Raw genomic sequence first — 25,230 nt, 5'->3', positions numbered from 1 at the left:
CGGACATCAAGCGATCACAATAGCTCACCTTGTCACTTCGTGACAGGTGAGCTAACAAGAGCACTGCAATGCAGAGCAAAATACACAAAGCAAGGTCATATATGACCCTTGACTCCTAAGTGTGACCTTGACCTTGAAGCGAGTCATCCAAAACATGCGCTCTGCAAGTCGTCTCTGTGTGGTGAACATTTATGCCAAGTTTCTTTGAAATCCTTCAAGCAGTTCAAGAGTTACAGAGCAGACACGAAACAAACTGATACGACCTCTGACCCCTAAGTGTGACCTTGACCTTGAAGCGAGACATCCAAAACAGGCACTCTGCATGTCCCCTCGGTGTGGTGAACATTTGTGTTAAGTTTCACTGAAATCCTTCAAGGGGTTCAAGAGTTACAGAGTGGACACGAAATTGCTAACAGACGGACACCGGGGGTATAACATAATACGTCCCTTCGGGCGTATAAAAATGATGTATAATATTTACCTTTAAGAACAGATATGATCTTTGAGATATGGGGCTGAATTTTGCATGTAACATATTGTCTTGTTATGGAGAATGTTTGTGCAAAGTTTTTGAATATCTATCTCTATATATATTAGTTACAGACCAGCCAAGAAAATGGAAAGTAAAATCTGTAACCTCAAAGCATGACTTTGTAGTCTATTTATTGTCAATGCATGTGCAAAGTTATTTAAGTATGCACAAATGCATAAAAGTTAAAAAGACTAGACAAAAAATGTCAAATTATGGATCCATAATGTTTGTGCCAAGTTACTAAAATGTACAACCACAGACGGGACAAGAAAATCAAGAGCTGTTGGCAGACAGCAACAACTGACTATCCAAAAGCCTTTTCTTAAAAATAGATATTAAACAGATAACAAGAGGACCATGATGGTCCTGAATCGCTCACCTCTTCCCACATGACCCAGTTTTGAACTTGACCTAGATATTATCAAGATAAAAATTCTGACCAATTTTCATGAAGATCCACTGAAAAATATGGTCTCTAGAGAGGTCACAAGGTTTTTCTATTATTTGACCTATTGACCTAGTTTTCGAAGGTACGTGACCCTGTTTTGAACTTTACCTAGATATCATCAAGGTGAACATTCTCACTAATTTTCATGAAGATCTCATGAAAAATATGGCCTCTAGAGAGGTCCCAAGGTTTTTCTATTTTTATACCTACTAGCCTAGTTTTTGACCGCACGTGACCCAGTTTCGAAACTGACCTAGATATCATCAAGGTGAACATTCAGATCAATTTTCATGAAGATGCATTGAAAAATATGGCCTCTAGAGAAGTCAAAAGATTTTAATAATTTTAGACCTACTGACCTAGTTTTTGACCGCAGTTGACCCAGTTTCAAACTTGACCTAGATATCATCAAGACGAACATTCAGACCAACTTTCATACAGATCCTATGAAAAGTATGGCCTCAAGAGAGGTCACAAGGTTTTTTTATTATTTGACCTACTGACCTAGTTTTTTATGGCACATGACCCAGTTTCAAATTTGACCTAGATATCATCAAGGTGAACATTCTGACCAATCTTTATGGAGATCCATTCACAAGTATGGCCTCTAGAGAGGTCACAAGGTTTTTCTATTTTTAGACCTACTGACCTAGTTTTTGACCGCACATGACCCTGTTTCGAACTTGACCTAGATATCATCAAGATGAACATTCAGACCAATTTTCATACAGATCCCATGAAAAATATGGCCTTTAAAGAGGTCACAAGGTTTTTCTATTATTTGACCTACTGACCTAGTTTCTGAAGGCAAGTGACCCACTTTCGAACTTGACCTAGATATCATCAAGATGAATATTCAGACCAATTTTCATACAGATCCCATAAAAAATATGGCCTCTAAAGAGGTCACAAGGTTTTTCTATTATTTGAACTACTGACCTAGTTTTTGATGGCATGTGACCCACTTTCAAACTTGACCCAGATATCATCAAGGTGAACATTCTGACCAATTTTCATGAAGATCTCATGAAATATATGGCCTCTAGAGAGGTCACAAGGTTTTTCTATTTTTAGACCTACTGTCCTAGTTTTTGACCGCACGTGACCCAGTTTCGAACTTGACCTAGATATCATCAAGATGAACATTCAGACCAACTTTCATACAGATCCCATGAAAAATATGGCCTTTAGAGAGGTCACAATGTTTTTCTATTATCTGACCTACTGACCTAGTTTTTGATGGCAGGTGACCCAGTTTCGAACTTGACCTAGATATCATCAAGGTGAACGTTCTGACCAATTTTCATGAAGATCTTGTGAAATATATGGCCTCTAGAGAGGTCACAAGGTTTTTCTATTTTTAGACCTACTGACCTAGTTTTTGAAGGCACGTGACCCAGTTTCGAACTTGACCTAGATATCATCAAGGTGAATATTCTGACCAACTTTCATGAAGATCTTGTGAAATATATGGCCTCGAGAGAGGTCACAAGGTTTTTCTATTTTTAGACCTACTGACCTAGTTTTTGACGGCACGTGACCCAGTTTCGAACTTGACCTAGATATCATCAAGATGAACATTCTGATCAACTTTCATAAAGATCCCATGAAAAATGTGACCTCTAGAGTGGTCACAAGCAAAAGTTTACGGACGGACGCACGCACGCACTGACGCACGGACGGACGACGGACACCGCGCGATCACAAAAGCTCACCTTGTCACTTTGTGACAGGTGAGCTAAAAATATGAACAAAAGTGACTGCAATTTTGAGTCATAGAACTTTCTTCTCTTATGACAGATGCTTAAACAGATAACAGATTACATCAGATATATTGCAAAGCTGAAGAATGGGAATTACTGTGTGAAATAGCAATTCAGGGTTATGGGACCTATGCAGTGCACGTTAGATCATCGCAGTGAACAAGACCGTGAAATTTCAATCCATTTCCATAAGCCGGTACTGAGATACCACCTTACCTACAAAACAAACCAAACTGAGATGCTGAGGAATGAGTGAGTGTAGTAGTTTCAACTGTTCTTAGGACAAGCTTCTGACAAATCTTTGATCTCTTTGTGTGACCTTGACAAATGAGCTTAGGATCTTAGTCTAGCAGGTATCATATCAACTTGTTCTGATGAATGCTTGAGCCAAGTTAGGATTTTTATTAATACATTTGGTCAAACTGTGTTAATATTAGGATGCTGAAAACTTCCAGCTATTGTAAATACACCTCTTGGAGCGGAATTCATATAAGTTTTAAGTAGCTTGTTTTCCAATCCATTCGATTGAAAATTTCTTTGTTTGTTTGTTTGTACTATTTTGATTGATGTATGTCTTTTTATCAAACTTTGTTAATTTCAATATAGTACTCATGTTTGTATATACAATTTGTGGAAATAAATACAGTTTAAACTAAATACACCTCTTTCTCTTCCAATATCAAACTTACATAAATGAAGGATATGTTGCCTTCAAAAATACCTTTCTTTTTCTATTTTCCTTGCTCTTCTTAGTTTCTTTGGTAAATTTTGTGAAAGCTGGCACCTCCTTCGCTTTAATCCAATCTTTGATTACTTTACTGAATCTTGGTTCATCATCTGTATGTGAACACATGACATTGTTGAGAATCTCCTCCATGTCTCCCTTGAACTCCACGTAAGCTGTCTTCAGATCATCTAGTTCCTCTTGAGAGCCTAATAAACGCATATACATCTATTAGTAATTCAATTTTGCTAATTTGGTAAGAAAGATCAAAATAAAAAATTTGTATGCTTCTTTGTCAATGCTGCATCTCTGGGCAAAAATCAGTACTTCTTCCTCGAGCATAATGTGCAGGTGCTACTGAGCCTGCCAAATCTGTACCACAACTAACAAGTCAAGACACTTACCATAACCAATATGACACTGCTACCTTATTGTAAAACAAGAGAGTCTCATATCAGTATATTTTCTCCAAAAGTAAAGTTACCCCTCCTGAACATAAAACAGACAAGTACAGTCCATGATGGAAATTATTTTCTGATGAAAAGTGACATTCCAGTATTAGTAAACAACAGCACCGCAATGAGGAGCAATATACGCCCAAAGGCATTACCTTTGACCCCTAAGTGTGACCTTGACGCGAGACATCCAAAACATTCGCTCTGCACGTCGTCTCAATGAACATTTGTGCCAAGTTTCTTTAACATCCTTCAAGCAGTTCAAGAGTTACAGAGCGGATACAAAACAAAGTCATATGACCTATGACCCCTAAGTGTGACCTTGACCTTAAAGCGAGCCAACCAAAACATGCGCTCTGCACATCCTTTCGATGTGGTGAACACTTATGTCAAGTTTCTTTGAAATCCTTCAAGGGGTTCAAAAGTTACAGCGCGGACACAAAGTTGCTAATGGATGGACAGACGGACACCGGCTTTATAATATAATATGACCCTTCGGGCGTATAAAAATACAGGTTTATCTTTCACAAGAAAAATGCAAACATACTTAGTTTTGTTGTACGTAACTGTTTTCGTTTTCCATGTTCAACATTCTTGTTCCTTTTGGTTTAGTGCATCATAAGTCTTCTTTTTGTTTAAAGAGAGGAACACAATTATTTCGATTCAGGAAACAGATAAACTAGTTTTTACAGAAGAGAGATGAAAATTTCACCTTTGTAGTTTTTTTCAAAGTCTTTAATGTCATCAGTGGTGACTTTTCTGAACAGCAATCTCCAGTAGGCGGTCCAGTCTCTGTCCTGGGGTATAGCGTCATCCTCATCATCTATCTCACCTATAAAGTATGACAGAATGTGTCTTAGATCAACAATCTTTTCATCCTAAAATGGACAAGAGGCCCAATTGGGCTTAGGTCACTCACCTGAAGAGAACCTTAAATATGGATCTGAGTTTGCTTCTAAATAGGTTTGGTGAAAATCGTTAAAGCTGTTCATTAAAAAAGTTATTCAAAAGTTTTTTGCTGTCACACACCAAAATCGCATTACCATCAGAAGAAATTCTATTTTAGTGGCCTAATAAAGGACCCAAGTGTCCCCATTTAAAACAAATTTGGCGTAAGACCTTATAATGATGTTACAAACCAATTTTGATGAAGATCCATCAAACAGTTCATAACAAGAAGTACTTTCAAGGTATTTCTATTTTAAGCTCTAGTGGCCACTAAATGGGGTCAACAGTTACTGCCCCCAACTGAACAAACTTCGTAAAGGACCTTCTAATGATGCTCCATACAGGGTTTGATGAAGATCCATCAAGCAATCGTGAGAAGAAGTTATTTAAAGGTATTTCTATTTTAACTCTAGCAGCACTTAAAAGGGTCAAAGTGTCTCCAATTGAACAAATTTGTTAAAGGACCTCATAAAGATGCTACAAGTCAAGTTTGATGAAGATCCATCAAGCTATGCATGAGAAAAAGTGTTTTAAAGGCACTTTTGATTTAACTCTAAAGGCCCCCAAAAAGGGGGTGAGTGCCCCACAATTGAACAAATTTTGGAGAGGACCTTAAAATGCTGCTAAGACCAAAGTTTGATGAAGATCCATCTGTCTGTCCATGAGAAGAAGTCCTTTAAAGGTATTTCTAATTTTAGCAGTTCATGAGATGTAGTTGTTAAAAGGTATTTTTATTTTTAGACCATGGGCCCTTAATAGGGACCAACTGCCCCCATTTGAACAAATTTGAGAGAAGACTTTAAAATGATCCTACTGACCAAGTTTGATGAAGATCCATTTATTTGTCCAAGAGAAGAAGTAGCTTAAAGGTATTTCTAAATTTAGCTCTAGCAGCCCCTTAAAGGGGCTAAGTGCCTCTTTTAAATAAAATTAGTAGAGGACCTTATAAAGATGCTACAGACCAAGTTTAACAAGAGCTCATCGAACACGAAATGCCCTCCTTGATGCATTCAGTAATTGCACAAGGAACAGAAATTATATGCTCACTGTCAGGGCCCTCCCTACATTTTGGGGGATTGGGGCCGGGGCCCTTGGAGGGGGAATTTCGCGTCGTTTTCAAGGGAGGGGGGAATTCATTCTGGAGATATGACATCAGATCATAACCCCTTAAATTAAGGTCAATTGAGTATTACAGATATCAAACTAATGTGAATATATCTGAAGTATTGTACAGAACATAATCTATTGAAAACAGGCAACTTTTATTTTCTTTTATTAAATCAGTTAGGTGACATCCAATCGAGGTTCACATGTCGTCATTAACGGAAGCACTAGCAGTATCCACGGACATTGTTCAGCAGCAGCCGGAGCAGGGCTTCCCTTCATCGTATCTATCCTGATTGTGCATGTCTGGCCCTGATGAAACAGCGGTGTCCGTGACAGTAGTTTGTTTTTTTAGAGCATGCTGCTTAAAAAGCAAATCTATTTTTGCGCATTTCGCCCAGTTGCATCTGTGATCGTTTTACTGTATGATGTGCATTATGCAACATTTTTTTCAAAGGGAAGTAATTTTGCATACACGCATCCGGGGAACTGAAAAACGAGCGTATTATACGGATCAGTAAAACCAGGGGTTCCACTAGACCTGAAAACCCAAGAGTCCCGGGACCCTTGGGTCCAAATTTTGAAGGGTCCTTTTTCAAAATACAAGAGTCCTGCCCCAACACATCGATACAATTGACTATATTTTCTTATAAAGTAATACTACGTAATTAATAGCTACTACAACCAAGAACATATGTTACAGCATAATAACAATTTCTGTTTCAGGTCATATAATCTCATATTGTAAATAAATTTTTATCAAAATTCATTTTAATTTGATGAGGTTTTTCTTCAATATTTTTGTTTGTTAGCAGAAAAGTGCTAAAAGTTAGTAAAACACTCTGTAAAAATGTATCCAAAAACGTACTATCCGGATACTGGTACACTTTTGGAATGTCGTCTGAAATGTTGTTTTTTGCCAGTTAATTGGTCCACTAAGGTAAACCAGAGATAGTTCCTCAAATAATGATGCTACTTTTCATTAAAAATTGCATTGAAAGTCAAGTTTTTTTAGTGAATTTTGGAAAAATTGCATATGTGATCGGGTGTAATTAGAATCGTGAATGGACATTCTAAACTTATTTTTACTTTCCAAATTCATTTAAATTTGTGGATTTTCTCGTTGAAGTTAAGGTACAATCATTAAACAATGATCTAATTTAAAGTTTGCATGAAGAAATCTTGCAGGACACTTTTCACATGCTCGGTAATCAGCTGGTCGCTTAATTACGATAATTTAATAATTGGCGCCTTTTTTGACAGTATGCAGGCTCAATACGGGTAACGCTTTATCAATTAATGTTAACACTTCATTGATTCATTACCTATGTGCACTCGCCGTGACGTAAAGAAAAATCAGCGTGGCATGTCCACAGGATAAAGGGCGGGAATTTAGCAGAAGATCAAAGGCAGGAGGGCATGACCGCGAGTGTTTATTTTGAATACACGTGTTTATCGTGGACATAGTTTTACTTCAGGAAATGACTGATAAGAGGAAGGATTATCAAAGGAAAATGTCTCCGGGTCCCGAGTGACGCACAGGCAATTATCATGCCGGGTCCTTTGAGCGTCTTTTGAAAATCTCCCGGACACGGGCTCCTAAGACTATCGGGTATCGATTTTTTTCTTGATTTTTTTTTTCTTTCAAGGGGGAATTTTTCTATACTTGGGGGGAAAAAAACATACTATTTCGAGGGGGGAATGGGGCCGAATTTCGGCCCCAAAAATCGGCAAACGAGGGCCCTGACTGTAAACAAAAGTTCTACCATTCTGGTTTAATCTGACCTTGAACTTTAACCTATTAACCTAACAAGAGATTACAGAGTGATCTTGGCGCCATCCACTGAGCCATTTTTGAATGTTCCAAATTTCAAGACCAGCTCAAGGTCAAAATCAATGTCAAATTCGGTCCAAATTTGAAAGCTGTGGCTTGAGAAATGTGAAAGCAGGTCACTAGATCAATTTCAAGGTCAAAGTTCATTTCAGTAGACAGAAATATGCATGTGCTTCAAATTTGAAGGCTGTAGCTTGAGAAATAGGTAACAGGTAAAAATCAATGTCAAATTTCAATTCAGAACACAAAAATATGCATGCAGTCCAAATTTGAAGCCTGTAGCTTGAGAAATGTGAAAGTAGGTCACTATGTCAATCTCAAGATCAAAGTTCATTCCGGTACACAAAACTATGCATGTGGTTCAAATTTGAAGGCTGTAGCTTGAGAAATGTGAAAGTAGGTCATTAGGTCAAAATCAAGGTCAAATTTTATTTCGGAACACAAAACTATGCAAGTGGTCCAAATTTGAAGCCTGTACCTTCAGAAATAAGAAAGTAGGTCACTAGGTCAATCTCAAGATCAAAGTTCATTTCAGTACACAAAACAAGGCAGTCTGAAAGACAGCTAAATCCCCCGCCACTGCTATAGATAGTGAAAGGATAAACCTTTGATTTTAGCTGTGACCTTGACCTTGAACTGACATGGCTGACTCATGAATTCTGCACAACACCTTGACCTTGAGCTGGCATGGTTGACTCATAATTTCTGCACTTCGTTCTGTTGAGGTAATCATTTGACTCAAGTTTTATAAAATTCCTTCAAGGGGTTTAGGAGATATAGAGCGGACACAAAATGGAAGGCTCAAACCTTTGACCTTCAGTTGTGACCTTGACCTTGAGCTGACATGGCTGACTCATAAGTTCTGCACATCGCCTTGATGAGGTGATTGTTTGACCCAAGTTTGATGAAAATCCTTCAAGGGGTTTAGGAGATATAGAGGGGACACAAAATGGAAGGCTCAATCCTTTGACCTTAAGTTGTGACCTTGACCTTGAGCCAGCATGACTGACTCATGGGTTCTGCACATCGTCTTGATGAGGTGATCATTTGACCCAAGTTTTATAAAATTCCTTCAAGGGGTTTAAGAGATATAGAGCGGACACAAAATGGAAGGCTCAAACCTTTGACCTTGAGTTGTGACCTTGACCTTGAGCCGGCATCGCTGAATCATGGGTTCTGCACATTGTCTTGATGAGGTGATCATTTGACCAAAGTTTTATAAAATTCCTTCAAGGGGTTTAGGAGATATAGAGCGGACACAAAATGGCAGGCTCAAACCTTTGACCTCGAGTTGTGACCTTGACCTTGAACTGACAAGGCTGACTCATGGGTTCTGCATATCGTCTTGATGAGGTGATCATTTGACCCAAGTTTCATGAAAATCCTTCAAGGGGTTTAGGAGATATGGACCGGACACGATTTCGTTACAGACGGAAGGATGGACAGACGGAAGGACGGACGGACGGTAGGACGGATGCAGACCATTCCTATAATCCCTCCGCCACGGCGGGGGATTAATTATGCTTGTGGTTCAAATTTGAAGGCTGTAGCTTGAGAAATGTGAAAGTAGGTCACTAGGTCAAAATCAAAGTCAAATTTTATTTCGGAACACAAAACTATGCATGTGGTCCAAATTTGAAGCCTGTACCTTCAAAAATGTGAAAGTAGGTCACTAGGTCAATAACAAGGTCAAAGATTTTTTCGGTACACAAACCTATGCATGTGGTCCAAATCTGAAGGCTGTAGCTACATAAATGTGAAAGTAGGTCACTAGGTCAAGATCAAGGTCAATTCATGTCAAGGTTCATCTTGCCACTCAAAACTAAACATGTGGTCCAAATTTGAATGATGCAATTTATGGACATGAAGGTTCTAAGTTTTTCCCTATATATATGTCTATATGAACCATATGACCCCTGGGGCGGGACCATATTTGACCCTAGATGGATAATTTGAACAAACTTGGTAGAGAACCACTAAATGATGCTAAATTACAAAATATCAAAGCCATAGTCTTTGTGGTTTGGACAAGAAGATTTTCAAACTTTTTTCCAATATAAGTCTATGTAAACCATGTGACCCCCAGGGCGGAGCCATATTTGACCCTAGGGGAATAATTTGAACAATCTTAGTAGAGGACCACTAGATGATGTCATATACAAAATATCAAAGCCCTAGGCCCTGTGGTTTTGGACAAGAGGTTTTTCAAAGTTTTTTCCTATATAAGTCAATATAAACCATGTGACCCCCGGGCAGGGGCCACATTTGACCCCAGGGAAATAATCTGAACAATCTTGGTAGAGGACCACTAGATTTTGCTACATACCAAATATCGAAGCCCTAGGCACTATGGTTTTGGACAAGAAGATCAGAAACCGCTTTAAATGTTCCTGGCCAATGTGACCTTGACCTTTGACCTAATGACCTCAAAATCAATTGGGGTCATCTGCTGGTCATGGCCAACCTAACTATCAATTTTCCTGACACTAGGCCCAAGTGTTCTAGAGTTATTGCCTGGAAACCATTTTACTGTTCCTGGTCACTGTGACCTTGACCTTTGACATACTGACCTCAAAATCAATAGGGGTCATCTGCTGGTGATGACCAACCTCCCTATCAACTTTCATGACACTAGACTTAAGCGTTCTTGAGTTATCATCCCGGGAAAACCCTTTTACTGTTGCAGGGTCACTGTGACCTTGACCTTTAACATATGACCTCAAAATCATGGGGTCATCTGCTGTCATTACTAACCCCTATCAACTTTCATGATCCTAGACTCAAGTGTTCTTGAGTTATCATCTGGAAACCGTTTTACTATTCAGGGTCACTGTGACCTTTACCTTTGACATACAGACCTCAAAATCAATAGGGGTCATCTGCTGGTGATGACTAACCTGCCTATCAACTTTCATGATCCTAGGCCCAAGCGTTCTTGAGTTATCATCCGGAAACGGATTGGTCTACATTCCGACCGACCGACCGACCTACCGACCGACATCTGCAAAACAATATACCCCTCCTTCGAAGAGGGGCATAATAAAGGTTCATAAAATGGTTCATGAGAAGCAGTCTTTTAACAGTTTTTCCATTTTTAGCTGTAGTGGCCCCTAGAAGGAGCCATGTGCCCCCACTGAATACATTATAATGATGCTCGTTATAAAGTTTGATGGAGATCCATCAAGCAATTCATGAGAAGATGTTATTTAAAGGTATTTATATTTTTAACTCTAGCAGCCCCAAAATGGGGCCAAGTGCCCCTAAATGAATAATGTTGGTGAAGGACCTTATAATGATGGTACAAATCAAGTTTAAGTTCTAGAGGCCAATAAAAGAGGTCAACTGTCCCAAACTGAACAAACTTGGTAAAGAACCTTATAATGATGCTCCAGAAAAGGTTTGGTGAAGATCCAGCCAGCGGTTCATGAGAAGAAGTTTTTTAAAATGTTTTTTCTATTTTTAGCTCTAGCAGCCCCTAAAAGGGGCAAAGGTGAACATCTTGTCTGAAACTACTGGTCAGAATTGCACCAGACTTAGTCAGTAGCATTCTGGCATGGACCTCTATCAAGTTTGTTCAATTGGTTCACCTAGGATCAGTTGATAGGGAGGCTGGTGAGTTCTTGAGTTATCATCTGGAAACCGTTCAACTATTCCGGGTCACTGTGACCTTGACCTTTGACCTCAAAATCAATAGGGGTCTTCTGTTGGTCATGACCAACCTCCCTATCAATTTTCATGATCCTAGGCCCAAGCGTTCTTGAGTTATCATCCGGAAACCAATTGTGTACGGACCGACCGACATCTGCAAAACAATATACCTTTCCTTTGAAGGGAGGCATTACAAGTGTGACACCAGCTATGTCTATCAGACTATGAATATGCTTGGTTGAGCAGAACAGCTTTCACTTTTCTTCAAAACAGTCAAGCTAAAATTTAAGTTGGGTTTAACTTCATACCAACACACAGCTTTTGATGGTGAAGGAAGACCCTAGGTGCCCCTCTGTAAATTATTTCATCACGACCTGGCACCTGGGTAGAACCGAAGACCCTCTGTCAGCAGATGGATGGCTTCCTCACAATGAAGAATTCAATGCCCTTCATGAGGCTGAGAAGAGGTACTGAAGAATCGGCAAATTGCGTTAGAGAATACATAAGAAAACACTTTCCCTGTCCTTGTTTCTTTCACATACTCTTTTGAGATAGTCTGAGATAATGCTATTTTTCAAATAACTACAGTTAATTATATGTAACTCAGTAAATTATTAGTACCGGTATATTTGTTGTCTCTATCTTTCCTTGAACAAAAGGCCAAAACTGATATTGCAGTTTAGGTAACATGTTGAATATAAGGGTGGGTAGGAAGGAAAAATATTTTATTCCTTAAAATATTTTTATTTTTGCTACACAGCACTGTAGCGGGAATAGATGATTTGGATACCACTACATACTGAAACACAGTAAAAGTTTAATAAAAGAAGACACGCTTCTATTGAGAAAGAGCGTAAGGACAGGAAGAAAGATTAGGGACTATTTTTATTTGGGCTACTTGTGACTAGACTTGCGCACACTTAACTTTGACTTTGTTAGTGATCAGTCTACATCATGAAAAGCGTTTCGAAAATTAGGCTACATAAGAACTTCATGCCAATAAAAACTTTAATGATTTCACTTATTGCCATACTTCATGTACCAGAAAGTAGCCACTCTGGCTGTTGACTTCGAGCAATTGCTTTAAAATCATTTACGATGGCATTAAACTGTTTTAAGTTTAAATTCAAATTTCAATATCATAGGTACTGGAAGCTTTTTTCCTTCACAGTAGTATTTGAGCAGTCTGAATTAAATTGTTTGACAGACAGGCCACAAACTGTAGTAATACCTAAGCATTTAAAACTGGCAGGAAATTGTCAACTCAGAACTTTTACCTGTTTCATCATAAACAGCCCTTTTTTCCTTATTTGAGAGGATACAGTAAACTTTTCCAATTGTCTGGAACTTCACAGTTGCACTGTCTTTCTCTTCTGGCGGTACACGGTCTGGATGCACTTTCAGTGATACCTTGTGATACCCTTTCTTCACTGAAACAGAAATTTTCAATAAAGCAAGAGGGCCGCAATGAATCTTCTTACAAATTTTACTGCTCATCTGACTGTTTGAGATATATGCAACATAATCTTTCACACCTTTTATGATACCTTTTACCAGTATCTAGACAAGGGCCTTAACTCCTGAAACAGATTACAGCTCTGGATTGGGATTTTTTTTTTTTTTTTGGAATTGGGAAAAAATATCCTTATTTTGCGTTGGGAAAGGGATTTTGTCGGACCAGTGGGATAGGCATTATAAATTTAGAATTTCGTACAAACCTGAATTTAGAGCCCCTTATATATGAAATATGAATCGGTTATGACTAACGGTATTAGGGCTGTATAGTTTTAGCAGTGATATGGTCATTTCTGCAGCCTCTATCAGAGTCCTTAGACACTTATTTTTATATAATTTATGTATAGATTTATTAAATAAAACATTTCATTATATGTGTAGCACCTGTATTACAAGCAGTGTTCCTGAAAGAACTGTCTATGTGACACTTACAGGACAGTTCATTACTCTGTAGCCTTACTTCTTTGGCTTATCAGGTTGACTTATTTTATGGTGTTATTTTATAGTTGTCATCCCTCTAAGCCTTACTCGTATCTGCATTTTACTGTTAGGAAAACGAAGACTTTAAAAAATCCAAACAAAAGGGCCATGAAGGCCATGTATCGCTCACCTGACCTAAAGATCATCAAGATTAACATTCTGACCAAATTTCATTAAGGTATGGTCATAAATGTTGCCTCTAGAGTGTTAACTAGCTTTTCCTTTGATATGACCTGGTGACCTAGTTTTAGACCCCAGATGATCCAGATTCGAACTTGACCTAAAGATCATCAAGATTAACATCCTGACCAAGATTCATTAAGATATGGTCATAAATGTGGCTTATACAGTGTTAACTAGCTTTTCCTTTGATTTGACCTGGTGACCTAGTTTTTGACCCCACATGACCCAGATTCGAATTTGACCAAAAGATCATCAAGATTAACATCCTGACTAAGTTTCATGAAAATAAATGCATAAATGTGGCCTCTAGAGTGTTAACAAGCTTTTCCTTTGATTTGACCAAGTGACCTAGTTTTTGACCCCATGAGACCCAGATTTGAACTTGACCTAAAGATCATCAAGATTAACATTCTGACCAAGTTTCATTAAGATACGGTCAAAAATGTGGCTTATACACTGTAACAGTGTTAACAAGCTTTTCCTTTGATTTGACCTGGTGACCTAGTTTTAGACCTTACATGACCCAGATTCAAACTGGACCTAAAGATCATCAAGATTAACATTCTGACCAAGTTTCATGAAGACACAGTCATAAATGTGGCCTCTACAGTGTTAACAAGCTTTTCCTTTGATTTGACCTGGTGACCTAGTTTTTCACCCCAGATGACCCAATATTGAAACTGTCCAAGATTTTATTGAGGGTAACATTCTGACCAAGTTTCATTAAGATTGGGCCAAAACTGTGACCTCTAGAGTGTTAACAAGCTTTTCCTTTGGTTTGAACTGGTGACCTAGTTTTTGAACCTAGATGACCCAATATCGAACTCGTCCAAGATTTTATTAAGGGTAACATTCTGACCAAGTTTCATTAAGATTGGGCCAAAATTGTGACCTCTAAGAATGTTAACAAGCTTTTCCTTTGATTTGACCTGGTGACCTTGTTTCTGATCTCAGATGACCCAATATTGAACTCCTCCAAGATTTTATTGAGGGTAACATTCTGACCAAGTTTCATTAAGATTGGGACAAAATTGTGACCTCTAGAGTGTTAACAGTCAAATTGTTGATGACAGACGACAGACACAGGTCGATCACAAAACCTCACCTTGGTGAGCTAGAAAGTCATAAAGTACTGGTCAAACTTACTTGCTCCAATAAATTAAACATTAATATTCATGTAGAAACTTCAAATGGGTTGAATATAAAAAATAGAGACTTAAATCTTCGCTGGAACAACTGATACGGGGACTGGAAAGCGGCATTTATCTCAAGATTATCCTGTCATCAAATCGAAGTGTATGCCACTATCCACACGCCTATGCCTTACAGTTTAAATCGTCTTTTCAGTGGAATTCTGGGAAAGCATTTGTTGAATGTTTTGTTGAAAACAAAAGTTCTGCCACGAAATTATTGCCTGCATCTGTTTTTAAATGGAAAATATCTACATTAATGTTACATTTCGCCCTGCGAAAATGGTTAAATCTTGGCTTGTTTTACCCAGAGAGAAAGATGTTGTTTTTTTACATGCTATTTGCTTTGCTGATTTAGAGTATTTAGAACAATTAAATTGGGAAATATTTTGATATAATTAGCAAGTCGAAGCTGTATACTGTTGCCTGAAAATATTTTTTTTATGATATTGCTTTGTTTTTCACCATTTAAATGCACGTTAAACCTAGAGTTTTTTTTCTGCAGTTTTATCTTAAAGTTCATAGTACTAGATGTAAATTCGTTGTCAGCCTTTTTTAAAAACAAGAGCTGTCGGAGGACAGCAACGCTCGACTATTCAAAAGCCTTGTCAATTGAATGAATACAAAAGTCGAAAAAGGGGCATAATTTAAACAAGAGCACCGCCTTGCAGGTGCTGACGCTCATCTGATTTTTTTTGTATAATAGAAATATTGTCCTACCCATGATTTTCTAAGTCTAAAAAGGGCCATCATTCTTGCAAAAAGCAGGATATAGTTATGTTTCTTGATGTACAGTGTCCACTTATGATGGTGAAAAACTGTTGCAAGTTTTAAAGCAATAGCTTTGATAGTTTATGAGAAAAGTTGACTTAAACATAATATTCAACCAAGAAAATGATTTTTCTAAGTCCAAAAGGGGCAATAATTATTGCAAAAAGCAGGATGGAGTTATGTTGCTTGCTGTACAGGGTCAGCTTATGATGGTGAACAAGAGTTGCAAGTTTTAAAGCAATAGCTTTGATAGTTTAAGAGAAAAAGTTGACCTAAACATAAAACTTAACCAAGAAATCTGATATTTTCTAAGTCCAAAAGGGGCCATAAATCTTGCAAAAAGCAGGATGGAGTTATGTTTCTTGCTGTACAGGGTCAGCTTATGATGGTGAACAAGTGTTGCAAGTTTTAAAGCAATAGCTTCGATAGTTTAGGATAAAAGCTGACCTAAACACAAAACTTAACCAAGAAAACTGATTTTCTAAGTCCAAAAGGGGCAATAATTCTTGCAAAAAGGAAGACAGAGTTATGTTTCTTGATGTACAGGGTCTGCTTATGATGGTGAACAAGTATTCCAAGTTTCAAAGCAATAGCTTTGATAGTTTAGGAGAAAAGTTGACCTAAACATAAAACTTAACCAAGAAATCTGATATTTTCTAAGTACAAAAGGGGCCATAAATCTTGCAAAAAGCAAGATGGAGTTATGTTTCTTGCTATACAGGGTCAGCTTATGATGGTGAACAAGTATTCTAAGTTTCAAAGCAATAGCTTTGATAGTTTAGGAGAAAAGCTGACCTAAACATAAAACTTAACCTGGCAACGCCCACGCTGACGCCGACAACCGCTCAAGTGATGACAATAACTCATCATTTTTTTTCAAAAAATCAGATGAGCTAAAAAAGCAAAATAGGGTTATGGAACCTGCATAGTGCTTATCAGCTCATGACAGTGGACAAGTGTGTGAAGTTTCAATCCATTCCCATTAGTGGGTACTGAGATACCAGCTTACATATAAGAATTTAACCCAAAAGTCCTAAGTTTAAAAACGGGCATAATTTTGTAAAATGCAAAGTTGACTTATTGACCCTTTGCACTGCATGTCATATCATGACAGTGAACAAGTGTGTGAAGTTTCAATCCTTTCCCATTTGTGGATACTGAGATACCAGCATACATATAAAAACTTAACCAAAAATTTCTATGTTGAAAAAGGGGCATAATTTTGTAACTAGAATGTGTCTGTAGGACACAGGGTGTGCCCCCCACTGGTACATTTGTCATAAATGAGGGCCAATAATTCAAATGTTTGCAGTCTTAATGGGGTATAGCCTCAACAATCATTTTATGAAAAGGATTCATTATTCTAGGCCCTTTACTTTTTGAGCTATGAGCATCACAAACAAAAAATTCTCTATTTTGGTTATTTCACGGGCCATAACTCTGTAATAAGAGCTAAGATTCTCAAGAGGAATGCCAGGTGTGCAAGTTCACATCACGATAAAGACTCCAGCAAGGTTTCCTGAATTTACATCTGATACTTTTTGAGCTAGGCACATAATTAGGTGAAAAAGTGCATTTTTTTACTATTTCAGGGGCCAGAACTTTAAAAATAGGGGGTGGAGCCAGCCAAAAAATTAGAGGTGTGCAAGTTTATATCATGATAAAGACTTATGCAAGTTTTCAACCATTTATATTAAATACTTTTTGAGCTAGGTGCATCACAAGGTGAAAATGTGTATTTTTGACTATTTCAGGGGCCATAACTCTAAAAATAAGGGGCGGACCCAAATGAAAAATAGAAGGTGCGCAAGCTCATATCATGATTAAGATTCATGCAAGTTTTTCATGAAACTATATCAAATAATTTTTGAGCTAGGCATGTCACAAGGTGAAAATGTGCATTTTTGACTATTTCAGGGGCCATAACTCTGAAAATAGGGGGCTGACCCAAATGAAATATAGGAGGTGCCCAAGTTCATATCATGATTAAGACTCATGCAAGGTTTCATGAATCTATATCAAACACTTTTTGAGCTAGGCGTGTCACAAGGTGAAAATGCACATTTTTTACTATTTCAGGGGCCGTAACTCTTAAAATAGGGGGCAAAGCCAGATGAAAAATAGGAGGTGCGCAAGTTCATATCATAATCAAGACTCATGCAAGGTTTCAGGTATCTATATCAAATACTTTTTTAGCTAGGCATGTCACAAAGTGAACATGTGCATTTTTGACTATTTCAGGGGCCATAAGGCCAAAAAAAAATAATATGTATGTTTCCAGTGACATGCCAGAAAAAAATAGGATAGGTAGGTCGATTTTTTTTTTTTTTTTTTTTTTTTTTTTTTTTTAGAATACACATCTTTACAGTATGGGAATTCCCTTGTCTTTGCTTTTGCCTATTGTCTTACCAATACATATAATTATGTCTTTACTAGATGGCAGATGCTATACACTTTAAATACACTGCTTTTTATATACCCTTTGGCTTTTAGTCAAATTTTTAAATACATGCCATCAGAATATTTCAACAGATGCACCTTTGGGTTTCCATTGGTTCAAGCCTAGCTTAAACTCATGATTTTTTATGTCAAGGCAGGGGTGTAATTTTTTTTCCACACCACCTGCCCTGCAGGACTACTAACCACTAAAATCTGCTTGCCCTTAGTGAACAGTCACTTGCCCTTATAATTGACATGTTTAATATTGTCACTTTTATGAATGGAGTATTATACAATAAGTAAATTTCAAATGTAACACTCAGTAGACAAATACTATTCTCTTGTACCCTACATTTCCTTTTTAAGGTGGCATATTTGTTCTTCTTAAACTTCCTTTTTACAGCAGACATTTTTATTTTTCTTTCCTGTATTTTTGTCAGCAGCACCAGCCAGTTGCTCCCCAAAATAACTGCAGCGATAGTAATAATAATTAAAGTATATCCCCTCCCGTATTTTCCTAACCTATTAGGACAGCATAAAATATTTAGTTATTTTCATTTTCTCAAGACTTATTTCCCGAAAATAATTATTTTGAAAAGTGACCCCAAAATATGGACATAATTATCATCATCCACACACCCTTTGTGAAAGCGGGAAAAAAACAATTATCGGAAATTATTCAGTTTATAAGCTAAGTAACTGGCCTTGTTTTCATCATTAATTAACACCGGCCAAAGAGCTAACAGAAGTGTGTCGGTATCATGGCATCTGAAGAGAAGATCAAAGCGGTATAGTTGCCCGAGATTATCATGGCATTACGTCATGTTTTCGCGCCATGTGAAACATCACTGTTTGATCGTACCGCCTCGCTTCTTTAAATTGTTGAGAAGAAAACAATAAAAAAGTTTCTTCTTTATTTTTTTTAAAAGCGAATGTACAACATCAAGAATGACCTCTGTGACCTGTTTGCCTTCAAAGAATTTACATTATTGTTAGAGACGAATATCTTACAAAGTGTCGTGTCAAAAATAATACTTGTACTAAAAGATTCATTTAAAACTTAATTAAAACCGCAACAACATCATACTGCGTTATTCTAAAGCCACATTTCTATTTACATTCACGAGGTCACGTAACCTATTCTGCCGCGCTAACAGAAATCTGTTTGCGAAAAATCGTTTTACTCCATGTATTTAAATTGCTGCCGCTTTTTCATTATTTAAGATTTTTTAATTCTGTTTTTTATACTCTCTGTTCAAAAGTCTGAATTTTATGACCATATTATGTATCATTTATTTACTTTAAGAAAGAAATAAGTAATTAAGATCGCGCTGTTTGAAATGTTACAAGTGATTACATGAAAATTCGGCCGTTTTTATAGAATTTTGCCTACATTTTTGTCAATGTCTTATTAAAATTATTATAGAATTTAAAATGTATTACTCCTTAAGCGGTGTTGACAATTTGAAGCGATTATATCAAAAAATGAATGCACCACGCGCGTTTTTTGTGTTCGTGTCGATAAACAAAAGTAACGGCGAGATTAGATATTACGATAGGTCACTTGTGCTCGTCGAATGGAAAATTACCGGCATGACGTTTTGATATCCTTATGATTCGCGGGTTAATTCCAGTCAATCCAGGTATTTTTTCGTGATATAATTTCTGAATTTGGTAAAGTTACGACGTTAAAACCACTTGCCCGATCAGTCGAGTATACAGCGAAGTCCACTCGTCCAAAGAGCTATAAAAATAAATATTCTTTGACTCGTCCTATCCAGAATTTAACTCGTCAATGTACGATGGAGGTGAATATAGAGCTGTCAGATCCTACACAAGAAACTGCCTGTCGGCGGGTGGACTTGTTCAAAAAGCCCGGTGAATGTACATTGATCCGATGTTCCTAAATGAGAGCATATAATTCATTTAAGTCATTCTCTACGTGCGAAAAGAGAGAATGTTTCTGTATGCAGAAATCTAACATTATAAACAATAATTATAATCATGGCTCTACAAGATTAAGAAAAGTGTCAGCTTTCTGTTGACATTTTATTTATTCAAATTCAACAAAAATCCGTCCTTTGATAATGGTTCGAAGTTATGTGGTGAAATATTTATACAGGGAAGTGAGCTGGAGTTAATTCGTAATAATTAAGCATATCACCACATTCAGTCGCATGCTGTTTTTCCTTCAGAATCCATTTAGATCAATCTCTGATCATCTAATTATCGCTACTTAACATGTGATTGATAATACCTTTGAACAACAAGTGTTGTAGCTCCATGATTAACATTAGGTAATTATGCTAATACGTGCTAATCGGTAGTGGCGAAAACAAAATATCGATCGCTAACGACTGGTCGATATTTACAGGTATGGACGACAGCATAAGACAGATAAATGTATTGATTTATACTGACTGTCTACTCCCCATATTAGACCTTCCTGATCTTCGGAAATATGTGTAAACAGGTGGAGGAGATATCTATCCAGTCACCAGTTTCAATACACAGTGAACTGCCCATGACACTTAAATGCAGAAACAAAACACAAAATATACATTAAACAAGAGGACCATGAAGGTCCTGAATCGCTCACCGCTTCCCACATGACCCAGTTTTGAGTATGACATCGTTTTTTCTATTATTTGACATAGTGACCTAGTTTTTGAGCTCATGTGACCCAGTTTTGAACTTGACCTAGATATTATCAAGATAAAAATTCTGACCAATTTTCATGAAGATCCATTGAAAAATATGGTCTCTAGTTTGACCTAGTTTTCAAAGGTACGTGACCCTGTTTTGAAATTTACCTAGATATCATCAAGGTGAACATTCTCACTAATTTTCATGAAGATCTCATGAAAAATATGGCCGCTAGAGAGGTCACAAAGTTTTTCTATTTTTATACCTACTGGCCTAGTTTTTGACCGCACATGACCTAGTTTCGAAACTGACCTAGATATTATCAAGGTGAACATTCAGATCAATTTTCATGAAGATCCATTGAAAAATATGGCCTCTAGAGAGGTCAAAAGATTTTAATAATTTTATTGTTTTTGACCTCAGTTGATTCAGTTTCAAACTTGACTTGCTAGATATCATCAAGATGAACATTCAGACCAACTTTCATACAGATCCCATGAAAAGTATGGCCTCTAGAGAGGTCACAAAGTTTTTTATTATTTGACCTACTGACCTAGTTTTTTATGGCAAGTGACCCAGTTTCAAACTTGAACTAGATAACATCAAGGTGAACATTCTGACCAATTTTTATGGAGATCCATTCATAAGTATGGCCTCTAGAGAGGTCACAAGGTTTTTCTATTATTAGACCTACTGATCTAGTTTTTGACCGCACATGACCCTGTTTCGAACTTGACCTAGATATTATCAAGATGAACATTCAGACCAATTTTCATACAGATCCAATGAAAAATATGGCCTTTAGAGAGGTCACAAGGTTTTTCTATTATCTGACCTACTGACCTAGTTTTTGATGGCACGTGACCCACTTTCGAACTTGATCTAGATATCATCAAGATGAACATTCAGATTAACTTTCATACAGATCCCATGAAAAATATGGCCTCTAGAGTGGTCACAAGGTTTTTCTATTATTTGACCTACCGACCTAGTTTTTGATGGCACGTGACCCACTTTCGAACTTGACCTAGATATTATCAAGGTGAACGTTCTGACCAATTTTCATGAAGATGTCATGAAATATATGGCCTCTAGAGAGGTCACAAGGTTTTTCTATTTTTAGACCTACTGACCTAGTTTTTGACAGCACGTGACCCAGTTTCGGACTTGACCTAGATATCATCAAGATGAACGTTCTGACCAATTTTCATGAAGATCTTTTGAAATATATGGCCTCTAGAGAGGTCACAAGGTTTTTCTATTTTTAGACCTACTGACATAGTTTTTGAAGGCACGTGACCCAGTTTCGAACTTGACCTAGATATCATCAAGATGAACATTCTGACCAACTTTCATAAAGATCCCATGAAAAATGTGACCTCTAGAGTGGTCACAAGGTTTTTCTATTTTTAGACCTACTGACCTAGTTTTTGACCCCACGTAACCCAGTTTCGAACTTGACCTAGATATCATCAAGATGAACATTCTGACCAACTTTCATGAAGATCCCATGAAAAATGTGACCTCTAGAGTGGTCACAAGGTTTTTCTATTTTTAGACCAACTGACCTAGTTTTTGTCTGCACGTAACCCAGTTTCGAACTTGACCTAGATATCATCAAGATGAACATTCTGACCAACTTTCATAAAGATCCCATGAAAAATGTGACCTCTAGAGTGGTCACAAGGTTTTTCTATTTTTAGACCTACTGACCTAGTTTTTGTCTGCACGTGACCCAGTTTCGAACTTGACCTAGATATCATCAAGATGAACATTCTGACCAACTTTCATGAAGATCCCATGAAAAATGTGACCTTTAGAGTGGTCACAAAGTTTTTCTATTTTTAGACCTACTGACCTAGTTTTTGACCGCATGTGACCCAGTTTCGAACTTGACCTAGATATCATCAAGATGAACATTCTGACCAACTTTCATGAAGATCCCATGAAAAATGTGACCTCTAGAGTGGTCACAAGGCTTTTCTATTTTTAGACCTACTGACCTAGTTTTTGTCTGCACGTGACCCAGTTTCGAACTTGACCTAGATATCATCAAGATGAACATTCTGACCAACTTTCATGAAGATCCCATGAAAAATGTGACCTCTAGAGTGGTCGCAAGGTTTTTCTATTTTTAGACCTACTGACCTAGTTTTTGACTGCACGTGACCCAGTTTCGAACTTGACCTAGACATCATCAAGATGAACATTCTGACCAACTTTCATAAAGATCCCATGAAAAATGTGACCTCTAGAGTGGTCACAAGGTTTTTCTATTTTTAGACCTACTGACCTAGTTTTTGACCGCACGTGACCCAGTTTCGAACTTGACCTAGATATCATCAAGATGAACATTCTGACCAACTTTCATGAAGATCCCATGAAAAATGTGACCTCTAGAGTGGTCACAAGCAAAAAGTTTACGGACGCACGGACGCACGACGGACACTGCGCGATCACAAAAGCTCACCTTGTCACTTTGTGACAGGTGAGCTAAAAATGTCAGCCAGGCAATTTTATGCTTTAATGTCCAGGCCTCGATCTTGACGGTAGCCCGGTAGCCTGAGGCTACCAGTTTTTCAGACGGACTACCGAATTTCCCATTCTGGGTAGTCCGTCGGGTTACTAAGTTTTCAAACATGTTAATAATAAAAGCGTGAAATTTCACCGATTTATCTGATGTTTCCTTTTAAATGACAACGATATTTTCGGTCCGCATAACACCGGTCGGCCATTTTTCCGAAATTCAAATCCCGTAATTTTCACAATAATTACAAAAAGAACTTAATGAATCTGAAATGAACATCCTAAATACTAGCTTTCGTATATTTAAGCATGAATTGATGACTTCAGATTTGCAATATATAAAGTAACTTTACAAAATTCAGAAATTACATCCCTAAAAATTACCTGGATTGACTGGAATTTACCCGCGAATCGTAAAGATATAAAAACGTCATGCCAGTAATTTTCCATTTCACGAGCATGTGCGACCTATCGTATCGCTGTTACTTAAATGTTTATCGACACGTACACAAAAAACGCTTGTAGTGCATTCATTTTTTAATATAATCGCTTCGAATTTTCAGCACCGCTTTAGAAGTAATACAGTTTGAATTATATAACGATTTTAATAAGATGTCGACAGAAATGTAGGCAAAATTCTATAAAAACGATCGAAGTTTCATACAATTATTTGTAAAATTTCAAACAGCGCGATCTTAATTATTTATTTATTTCTAAAAGTAAATAAATAATACATACTATGGTCATAAAATTCAGACTTTTGACAAGAAAGTACAAAAAACAGAATTAAAAAATCTTAAATAATGAAAAAGCGGCAGCAATTTAAATACATCGAGTAAAACGATTTTTGGCAAACAGATTTCTGCAAGTGCGGATGAATAGGTTACGGGACCTCGTGAACGTAAATAAAAACAATGATTGTTTTAAAAAAAAGCAGTATGATGTCGCTGTGGTTTTTAATAAGTTTAGTAAGTAAATGAATCTTTGTACATGTCTTTTTTGACTCGACACTATGTCAGATATTCTTTTCAAACAATAATGTAAATTCCTTGAGGGCAAATAGGTCACAGAGGTAGGATATCTACTATTATCGTTTGACACATTTACCTGTCAGTTTATACGGGATATTGCACATTCGCTTTAAAAAAAAAAAAAAAAAAAAAAGATACCATTTTACTGATTTCTTCCCCAGCAATTTAAAGAATCAGACAGTGATGTGCCACATGGTGCGAAAACATGACGTAATGCCATGACAATCTCGGGCAACTAAACCGCTTTGATCTCCATTTCAGATGCCCTGATACCGACACACTTCTTTTAGCTCTTTGAGGGGGTTTTAATTGATGATGAATACAAGGCCAATTACTTGTTTATCAACAGAATAATTACCGATAATTGTTAATGTTTTTTTTTTTCGCTTTAAACACGGGTGGGTTGATGATTATTGTGTCCACGTCGCCCTGGACTGTGATAACAGGCTACATTTACTTGATAATAATGCTTAAAAAAATATACCTATCTACCGACCCTACTTTTTTTGGCCATGCCACTAAAAACACAACATTTTTGGGGGGTTTGGGGCAGGGGGGCTAACCCATTATTGCAGTTAAATTTGAACAGCTACACTATATTTTGAAGGCCCTGGCTAAATAAAGTAAGTTTTAGTAGGGTAGTGCAAAATTGAACCACACGCCTGGCATATAACTAGATACTGGTATAGGTCTTACTTTTTTTCTACAGTTTTCTCCCATAATTTCTGTCTGCTAGTTACTTGAATATTGCATACATGGTTATCCACTTACGTTGGCTTAGCCTGCCCATGGGTAGTGTGGGTAGGTTAGTTGCCTACCATTTAAATAACTGAATGTTGAAACAAGCATAAATTAAAATACATCATATTTATAAATAAAATGATTTCGGGCAATTAAAAATGTTTTCGGGCAAGTGGTTTTCTTAACTTACTTGCCCGAAAGGACCAATGCTGAAAAAAATTATGGCGAAGACTGTAATATATTTTTCTCTTT

The 25,230-nt window shown here is 37.3% G+C and overlaps 1 protein-coding gene across 2 annotated transcripts in view; it reads right to left on the bottom strand.

Moving 5' to 3' along the window:
• The window catches only part of LOC123525026 (dnaJ homolog subfamily C member 9-like), a 41,270-nt gene that overhangs the window by 5,155 nt on the left and 10,885 nt on the right, over window positions 1-25,230 (bottom strand). For both annotated transcript variants that reach the window (XM_045303696.2, XM_045303697.2), the window contains exons 2-4: window positions 12,734-12,886; window positions 4,635-4,754; window positions 3,465-3,676 (exon numbers count right to left, since the gene is read on the bottom strand). In XM_045303696.2, coding sequence (XP_045159631.2) covers window positions 3,465-3,676; window positions 4,635-4,754; window positions 12,734-12,886 — 485 coding nt within the window. The remainder of the gene's footprint in view (window positions 1-3,464; window positions 3,677-4,634; window positions 4,755-12,733; window positions 12,887-25,230) is intronic.

The sequence above is a fragment of the Mercenaria mercenaria genome, chromosome 3, assembly GCF_021730395.1.
Source record: "Mercenaria mercenaria strain notata chromosome 3, MADL_Memer_1, whole genome shotgun sequence".
Lineage (NCBI taxonomy): Eukaryota > Metazoa > Mollusca > Bivalvia > Venerida > Veneridae > Mercenaria > Mercenaria mercenaria.
This window is presented reverse-complemented; position numbering and strand designations above follow the sequence as displayed.